Here is a 10,205-nt window from a genome sequence, read left to right as displayed (position 1 = left end):
CGCTCGAGCGAAATAAGTATTGACAGGTGGTCGAATGCCAAGACGCTAAGGCGTAGACTACGGGACGCCGTTGGGCGTGAACAGCAAGGAGCCACAAAAGATTTATAGAAGTTACGTGGACGTCTGGTTTTGGGATCTAGCCCAGAACAACCTGTCCGATGCAACCATCCCTTACACGAAACACACTGAGAAGAGTATGACCGTCCTAAAAAGATTCTTTTTCGGCAAACGCAGCAAAACTATTTCTCAGGAACGGGGTCAGGAGACGGACCCGGAATGGGTTCAATACCTTCCCGGAGCAGGAGATTATGGCGCAGTCCCGCTGTAAGGAGCTGCTGAGAGGATGACAATTTGTGGGAGGGACACAACAAATTAAATGGGGTTACACTGAAATGACAGTCCTTGGTCGGGAAAAATCCCGAGTGGTTCCAAAACACAGAACTGGCTGCCTTGGGAAGCGGCCTTATTCCTGTAATACCCATTTGTCTGCTGGGATATTCCGAATGGTGATAACTTAGCTAAAACTGCTAAGTTTCATTTCGCTCTTGAACTTAGAGCACTTCTGCCTTGCTGTGTAAGTGGTGCTCAGGCATCATGGGGAGATATTTCGTGCCTATCAATAGACGTTTCAAGGGGAGAAGATGGTCTCAAGTGCGGACTGCAGGACGACCTTATACGTGAACAGCAAACAACCACAAATATTTTGAAGAAACTGTGAAACCGATGAGTGTTAGGGGTTCACTTAGAATATCCCATTTGGTGCAAGACATACCGGCTTAAATATATATCCTTCCTGTTCATCGTACTACGGCCGGAGCCAGAGCTGAAGGGAAGTTGTCGTGTAGTCATAAGGCATCGCCCCACCGGTGGATTTACAGAGGGGGTCATCTGTACTCGAAAAGTTGTTAACAATGCCCATCTAAGGGAAAGGTAAGCAAGAGATTTACAGATTTGTAATCCTTTGTTCAAAGTCATACTAAGTAAAGATTACATCATAGAAATCCCTATAGTGCTTACATTGCTGACAACTTCCTTATAGTTTTAGTGCAGAAAGTTACAAATGAAGTTCAGAAAAGTTGAATGAAAAATTACTTAGTTTCTGTACCTTAATTGCAACTTTCTGTACTATAACTGAAAAAGGCGGCTGGTAGGGTGCTTTCCCAGTAACATCCCACGCACTTTTTTCTTGAGTGTTATGATGTCCTGTTCAACCTTTTCCGGGCATAATATATAAAGACATTTCTAAGGATTTTAAGCATTCCATATATTCGATTAATTATTCCTTATTGAATATTCAACATTGTCAGTGTTTATTACTTAAAATAAAAGAGCATAGAATATCATCATGTGTTTACAAGCAGTACATAAATAAATACATACATTTGTATACATATATAACATAAACAAAAAAATCAATAAGTTTCAATATATTCACGTGAATGCAGCAGCAATTTCCAACTGCAATTGTAAAGCTACAATTCGTAAAAAATTTCTCTTATTTAGTTATATAGGTTGTTGATATTGCAACAACATTTAACTATCATCGCCTGTGGTTAAAAGTTTCAATGCCTTTTGCAGATTATCAATTGCTGTTTTAACATCATCAAAATTAAGAGCAGTACCAGCAAATTTGGTATATTTCTGAGCTTTCATTATTTGTTCAGGTGTTAGTTGCAAATCTGCAACGGGTGTTGGTGGTACATAGATGTGGCTCGGTTGTGCTTGGGGTACATATGGTTCGAAACCCCCCGGTTTCTCCTCATCTACTGGTGGACTAGGCAATTTGCTCGGATTTTTGAGTACTTCATCAGCTGTTGGTGGAGGAGTATGTGATGGCGATGGATCTGGAATTGGTGTTGGGCCAGGATCGTCATCGTCTGCTGCGGCTGAGTCTTGCGGACGGGCGTTCATTTCAGTACCGCCTAAAGCTCCAGCATCATTACCACCACCTTCCATACCAAACTCATCTTCGGCTTCGGGTAGTGGACCTGGCATTGGTGTTTCACCATTTTTAAGGCAATTATGGATGTAAGCAGCCTTCCATTTAGCATATTTTCGATTGTTTATAGATTCTTCAGAGAGTTCACCAAATGTTTGCAGTACATCGTAAATTACTCCGCTAGAGTAAAATGCTTTTACGACATTTCTGTTGATATAAAAGAGCCAAAAGATTTTACAATGAAGGTTCATAAATAAATACGCCAAACACGTGTCTTACTACAATTATTGAAGCAATATACCAGGAATATACAATGGGCTACCCATCCAATTCGGAAAAAACTCAATCAAATACCCCAAACTTTACGTGGGATAAAACGAAAAATTCCCAATTCATGAACAATGGCCCCATATACTTAATTATGACCAGAACAAACAGCAACGAAACACTGGAAAATATTTCACCTTTTCTTGTAAAAAAAGCCATCGATGCTACATGCGGCAGTGAAATAGAGGAGTGTAAAAAAACGCGAAGTGGTCAAATATTAATTAAAACTAAAAATAATCTGCAAGCCAACAAACTAACTTCACTAATAGCCCTAGACGACAACACAACAGTCGAAATTTCTGAACATAAAACCCTTAACCAAATAAAAGGTGTAATTTATTGCAACGCACTTAGAGGCCTTCCAGAAGACTATATTTGTGCCGAATTGGAAAACCAAAACGTGACCGAAGTTAAAAAAATATTAAAGAAATTTAAAGAAGAAATTGTCGAAACGGGTCTCATAACCATCACATTTAGCTCTACAAATATGCCCTCCGACATCAGAGTAGGCTACGAAAAAATACCAGTAAGGCCCTACATCCCCTTACCATTACGATGCAAAAATTGCCTTAGATACGGTCATATAGCAAAAATCTGTAAAAGCGAAAAAATCTGCCAAAATTGCGCCAACAACCATCACATCAACGAGGAAAAGCAAGAGAAGTGCACCAACGAAGAAGCCTGCATAAATTGTATCAGACAAAATCTACAACCTGACCACACAGCAGTCGACAAAAAATGTCCAGTTTTCATAAAACAAAAAGAGATCCAGGCCATTAAAACTACCAAAAAAATTGACTTCAAAGCAGCCCTAAATATATACAACGAAAGACACCAGCAACACCCAACTATTTCTCGGAACCAAACACAAATAATAACCCAGCAAAACAACAAACCAACAGGAAAAAACGAAGTAAAATCTTCAAGCCACCTACAAAACACTACATCAACAAAACAACAACTTCCGCAACAAATTACTACAAGACGTAACCAGGTAGATTACTCCGACCTACCGGAACTAACAAGCGAATCCGATTGCGAGTCCGACGACCAACCAGATTTTCCAACATCCTTAAACAAAATCAAAACAACTAAGATTCTCCCAACAAAAGCTTCTAAACGACTCAAAGCGCAGCTAAAACGTGCACTCAACAGTAAAGAGAGAGAGACAATCAAAACAACAATACTAAACAAATATGGTGGAAAAAAGCTTTTGTCGGAGGGGGTATTTAAAGATGCCATGATTTACATTGCTCACTTCTACAAAGATATAATAAATGAATCAATAAACAGTAGCATTGTTCCAAATTGCTGGAAAGTATCAACTATAGTACCTGCGGAAAAAGTCAAAAATACAGTAAGGCCAGAGGAACTGCGCCCAATTAATACGCTACCCGCAGATGAAAAAATTATGGAAACGGTGGTTAAAAATCAATTAGTGGCATATCTAGATAAATACCAAATTATTATACCTGAACAATCTTGGTTTAGGAAAAGCCATTCTTGCGAAACCGCACTGAATATGGTTATTGCGGAATGGAAAGAGGATATAACTGATAAGAAAGTTGTGATCTCAGTCTTTTTAGACTTAAAACGTGCTTTTGAAACTGTGGATAGAGAGGAACTGCTGAATGTTATGTTTAATAATGGGATAAGAGGAAAATCCTTGGAATGGTTCAGAAGCTATTTGAGTAATAGAAAACAGAAGACGATAATTGGAAGTGCAGTTTCACCGGTTGCTGATGTACATATTGGGCTACCGCAAGGTTCAGTATTGGCACCGCTATTGTTTACAATATATATTAACGATATTAAAGAATGCTTGAAATATTGCAATATTCGACTATTTGCGGATGATGCATTGATAACCATTAGTGAAAGAAGTGAGGGCTTTGCGGTATCGAAAATGCAAGAAGACTTAGACTCCCTTTACAAATGGCTATGCCATAGAAAGTTGAAAGTGAACGTGGATAAAACCAAAAGTATGATATTTTGCAAAAATCAAAGCATTATGGGTGCCAATACCCTTAGCAATATTACTCTGAAGATAAGAAATGTTGAAATTCAGCAAGTAGACAAGATCAAATATCTAGGAGTCTGGATCGACAAAAACCTTAGATTTGGAGAACACATAAATTATTTAGAAAACAAAATTGCAAAAAAAATTGGTTTTATGTACAGAACTTGTAAATATATTAGTCAACGACACAAATTATTAGTGTATCGATCAATTATTGAACCGCACTTTATCTATTGTCCAACAATCCTGCTATTAGCAAATGACACACAAATAAAAAAACTGCAGATACAACAAAACAAGGCAATGCGATTAATTTTAAAATGTTCGCTTAGAACACCAAAAACTACAATGCTAAATATGTTAAACTGGCTCAGTGTAAAACAGTCGATATATTATTTCACACTGAAATTTATACATCATATGAAATTAGGAATAACACCGAATTATCTGAACGGGAGAATACATTTTAATCATGAAATACATAACTATGGAACTAGAAGCAGCGGAAATATAAGACTGCCTAGAGTAAGAACGGAGTTCGCGAAGAAGACTTTAGAATATATAGGTTATAAAATGTACAATGAATTACCAAATGCGATAAAAGACTGTGAAAATATTAATAAGTTTAAAGCAAAATTATTTTTATACTGTAAGTCATTAAGCATGCAATGTATACAATTTATTTATATATATATATATATATATTTTTTTTTTTTACCTTGAACTAGGTCTTAAAGACCGTAAATAAATAAATTATTATTATTATTATTAAAAAACAACTAAGAAAAAACACATAAACTAAATCTCCCTTCTTAATATCCTCTTCCTCCCCCTTCAATTCCTAACTTTCAACATGTCCACCAACATTTTACAATGGAACATACGAGGTCATACCGCCCTATATCCCCAAATTCATGTATAGCTAAATTGATGGACAAGATCACTGCCAACAGGTTATGGTGGTTCGTTAGCAATAACAAACCCATTCATGACAACCAAATAGGTTTCAAAAGAGGAAAGTCGATAACTGATGCTCTACTATATGTAGAGCACATGATTACCGACTCTCTCACAAAGAAAAACACGCATCCCTCATTTCATTAGACTTCACAAAAGACTCCGATAAAATAGGAATTCACTCTGTTATATATCAATCATAGGAACAAGTGACACCACAAAAACGTCCACAATAATAATAGCAAACTGCCCAGCATACACAACGGTATACACAGCTGAAATGCTTGCAATTTTATCAACCATAAATTACACAAAGGAAAACACGCCATCTGCTCTGACTCCCGCTCATCTTTAAAAGCCATCCAAAACATAAACAACAACGAATTCTACCCAAACATTTAGAAGTATGCTCATAGGCTTATTTCCGAAAATAACTCTAATTTGGATCCCTAGACACACAAACATACCCGGTAACGAATACGCAGACGAAGTCGCCAAACTAGCTGCAACTTTACATCCACATGGTACAAATTAAATAACACAAGCAAAACTAACGTAACCCAGTTCCCAAACACAAATACCCATCAAACCCTATCTACGACTATGACTACGACTCGGACACACAAAGACCTCCCATCAATACATACTCAACAACAACCTTCCCAACACCTGCACTTAATATAGAAATAACACCCCTCTCACAATAACACACACCTTCCTCTAATGCCCATCCTTTCATCATTCTAGAAGCCAGACTTTCCAATGCCTTAATCCAACCCACTTCCTTAATATTCCCTCCATACAAAATATAGAAGTAGTTATAAAATTCCTAAAAATACAAGACTCTATTTCCAAATTAAAAAAAAAAAAAAAAAAAATCTCCTTTTATATTTACAACAACCAAACTCTCAATTACAAAATAAAATAATAATAAATTAATCTTTAATTATAAGTTGAGCCGATAGCCATAGCAGGTAGTGCTCTTTTTCTCGTTAGTCTTAAAATTCATTTTAAGCCTAATGTATAATAATAATAATAATAAATACAATGAAGGTTCATTAATGGGAGTGGCTTTCCAGTAATCTTCAGGAATACAATTCAATAAAATGAAGTTAAAGTCGTCGAGTTCTGACAAATAAGATTCCTACTCTTTCCAGCGATTAGACCGGACTCTTGCCTGAATGACTTGCCTAAAACCAATCAAAGAACAACACTTTTCCGGGTTCAGTCATAATTTTTCGTTGAGATGTTTTCGATATACAGGAATCACACTTGGTCCAGCAATAACACTCCTTGTTATGACCGCAAAACACTCCTCGAAGGTTTGGGGGAGTATTGTAGATGCAGCCAGTCCTTCGCCGGCTATAAATCACCCACGTTTCGGCATAAGCCCGCCTGCATTGATAGGCCTTAACCTCATGGACATACCATTTTTACAATTGGGTGCTGCGATCCCATAATATAAGAAAGTGATGTCTGAAAAGCCCTCTAGGAAAGGGTTGTGGAAATGGGCAGTCCTTTGTAGGATCCATTACATACCGGTACTAGCCCGACTGTCTCGGGAACGATTTACTGTGACCCCTCGAAACCGAATTTAAGTGGCTTCTTGCGACAGGCATGCCTGCCGCAGGTATATTCTAATCCCTTAACCCGCTGGGGTGAAAGTACACCCCTCGAGTAACCTGTCTATCGACCCCTTAAATGACGGGTTATCAGAGCTTTGGACTATTGATGTTAGCGGGGCAAATGTTACTAGAATACATGTCAAATTGTCAATTTCTTTCCCTGGATCATATTTCGAATTTTAGTCTCCTCTTAGTACAGGCATACCTACCACAGGTATACTCTGAGCCTCCTAACCCGCTTGGGGGATTTAACGTGGTCATGTTAATCGTTCCTACGATGGTCGGACTAGTACCTTAATATTGCTTTGTTACCGGAACTACATTCAGCAAAGGACCACAAACGTCGATTACACTCCCAAAACCTTCGGGGAGTGCCTTTGTCGTTAATACAATTACAACAAAAACCCCAAAAACAGCAATCCGCTAAGGTTTAGTGGGAGGTTACTGATGTTGATGCTACATAGCACGGTACATAATATATAAATAAATGCAGTACGGCCAAAGCTTTCTACCGACCAGAACTCTGACCAAAGACTGTGGAGCTGTAACGGTAGGAGGTGCTATCAGACGATTTAGCACAACTGTCAAGGGAAGACATTTTTTTAATCGATTTTGAGGGCCGCTTACATGGATCATGCTCAAGGATGGGACTTTAAATCGTGAAGCGTTATCTTAACTGGATGGGTGCACTAATTGCTTGATCTACGGTTATTACGCCTACCGCTATCAATGCCTTTATGGTAGGCGAACAGATGAGCAAGGTGATTCCACCCGAAGCATGCTAACTAAATGTTATCGTAGTACGAACGTCACACATTTCTTAAACATGGTTTTCATAAGGCCTAAAGGAAATGTTAACATTAAATTTGCAATACCGTTGGACAATTGTCGTTTTCATTTAATGGCCAAAACGAACGGTAAGCGCATTTGACGTTGTATGATAAGCCGTTGTCATAATATGGCTAAGTCTGTGGTCAAATTTGACCCAGTGAAAACCAAGCATTAAGTTTTAAACCTTGCTGCCAGAAGGGTACTCTTCGCTGGTAAATGAATCCGTGCCGTTCCGTTGGTTTCTTTACATTCTCGTCTACCCGAAAAATGGTATCAGCGCTCCTACGCTGAAGTGTATTTTGAGTGTTAGTGGAAAGCTAACCCAAATTTCCTTAGGCTCGTACTACTCACTTGCCAAAATTTGATTCACGATCTTGTTTATCTGCGTACAAAAAGAGTTTCAATGCATAATTTTCCAAATGTGCTTGTGCCGCCACTTCGTTAGTGATTGCCTCATTTTCTAGTTGCGTCTTTTTGGTCGTCTCCAACCAATCCATAATAGCTGTAATCAAAACATACATGAGTCATATGTATATAGCCCTCCACCTTCCAAACACATACACAAAAGTAATTTCGTTTCATCTGGTTGCTGTTTTGAAATTTTCAAGCCAATTTGCAGCGCATACAGGCGCGCCCAGTACGCAACTACAACATCACGGGAATCATGCTCTTGTGCAATCTTCAAATAATGTTGAATTGGTTTTAAACTTGGAGGACAAGGTGGAAAATCCATGACTTTTCTGGTTCTAACAATTTTTTTCTGTGGTCAACAACAACAACAACAATCAACTATGAAGTCAGCAGCTGTCAAATGTCAATTTTGTGACATCTATTGGTCAATAGCTGTAATTGTTCGAAACGCCTGCACACTTAACCCTTAACCCTTGATAGGAGACAAATTTTGGAATTTCCTTTCATGACTTTTGGGCTTTGTGTATTGCATTGTGAATGATACAGGCTGTTCAATATGGCGGCGCCTATCTTCAGCGGGTGATAGAAAGAGATACAGAATGAGACAGCGATAGTCAAATACGAATCAGGTGATCCAATCATTTTGGAATTTTGACGTTTATGCAGAAGAGATCAAACTTTGTCATCATTCACAATGGTGTATTGAGCGAAATCCATGAACCATGAGCGAAATTTATGATTCAATCACAAGAGGTTTGCTCGACAGACACATTTTTTGACAATTGCAGCCATTATGCCCCAAATCGAAATTGACATCGGTTAGCTGTGTTGTTTCTTTACGATTTTTCGAAAAATATTAGTAGTAGAAATAGGAAGCAATCAGTTTCCAAATACCCGATAAGTACTTAACTGCATAATTCCTTAGAACATTTATTTTAATTTTATGATGTATTTATTAACTATGCCATGATCTATTAGTGTAGTGTGGCTGAACATAGGTTTTATGAAAAGTACGAACATCAATGAATGGTGCACTTTCGTTAAGGGCCAATTAAACTTCCGTAATTGCCAATTATATTTCCTTAAGGGCTAATTAATGGTTGCTTATAACCATAAAACCATAACCAGATAAAACAGCTGATCGAACCTACCTTATGGAAATCAATGTTATCGATTAATGGTGCCATACCATAACACTAACGCCATAACCATACCATTGCCAGCCAATAGGTTTTTGGTTTTTCGCCATATCCATAACCTAAAAATATTTGAGTTGGAGAATTTATTAACTTTTTATAGAATTTATTTATTGTTTTGGAAATGTTTTGACTAAGAGACTTATTTATTGTGGTATATGTTTGTAATTTTTTGCGTTTTCTTCATTTTTATGAAATTTTCACGATTTTTGGGTTAAGGCACCAAAAACTGATGCCAATTTGATAGGGATAAGTAAAAATATGGTTACAACTATGGCGTTAGGGTTAAAGAAGTTTAACTGGCCCTTAAGCCCTTAAATAATGGAGATGCCATAACGAAATGTACTTATTGAGCATGTTAACTCATTCATTCCGTATGTTCGGAACATTCATCTCCATTTAAGAATTTGTGGAATCGGTTTATATTTGGAATATGTAAATACTTATTTGATATATTCGGACCACGTGAGGTAGTGTAAAACGAACGTTTTCCGAATATTCTAAATTAACGGTGTATCCGGAACACTTCCATGAATACTTAACGGAAAAGAGCTTTCCGAAATTGCAGAATAAAATGGTGAATACTTCCTGTGTAGCAAGACCTCACAAAAGCTTAACTCTTCTGCAAAGTAAAGGCCGGAATATAAAGTTATAAGACAAAAGGCAATTTTCTTTTATTTTTTTTTTGGGAGTTCGTTGCGGCTGATTAGTAGAGTATCACCCCATATCAGCTACCTGTTCAAAATCGCCATATCTCAAAATAGTTTTCATAACTTCCCATTTCAGGGTTTGTTACAAAAACGCCCTATGTTAGAGTTAGATTGAAGAACGCTTCATCTCAGAATGCTTTTCATTGATACCCTCTTATGACAAAATGCATTGTACTTATGCTTATGTAG

General features: G+C 37.6%; 1 protein-coding gene across 1 annotated transcript; it reads right to left on the bottom strand.

Annotated features, from left to right (window-relative positions):
- Positions 1 to 1,239: 1,239 nt before the first annotated feature.
- Vta1 (vesicle trafficking 1) lies at positions 1,240 to 8,492 on the bottom strand. Its single transcript, XM_067786342.1, has 3 exons — positions 8,261 to 8,492; positions 8,051 to 8,201; positions 1,240 to 2,146 (listed from the first exon to the last, which is right to left on the bottom strand). Exons 1-3 carry the CDS (start codon positions 8,430 to 8,432, stop codon positions 1,534 to 1,536), a joined length of 936 nt encoding a protein of 311 aa, XP_067642443.1. The 5' UTR covers positions 8,433 to 8,492; the 3' UTR covers positions 1,240 to 1,533.
- Positions 8,493 to 10,205: the final 1,713 nt, after the last annotated feature.

This window comes from Eurosta solidaginis, chromosome 5 (genome assembly GCF_040869045.1).
Source record: "Eurosta solidaginis isolate ZX-2024a chromosome 5, ASM4086904v1, whole genome shotgun sequence".
In the NCBI taxonomy this organism is placed as follows: Eukaryota; Metazoa; Arthropoda; class Insecta; order Diptera; family Tephritidae; genus Eurosta; species Eurosta solidaginis.
Note: the sequence above shows the minus strand (reverse complement) of the source record. Positions and strands in the feature narration are given on the sequence as shown.

Coding starts and splice junctions, on each gene's coding strand:
- Vta1 (XM_067786342.1), bottom strand. CDS start 8,432: ATGGATTTTCCACCTTGTCCTCCAAGTTTAAAACCAATTCAACATTAT. Junction 8,202..8,260: donor TGAAACGAAATTACTTTTGT/GTATGTGTTTGG, acceptor TTTTGATTACAG/CTATTATGGATTGGTTGGAG. Junction 2,147..8,050: donor CGTGAATCAAATTTTGGCAA/GTGAGTAGTACG, acceptor TTATATCAACAG/AAATGTCGTAAAAGCATTTT.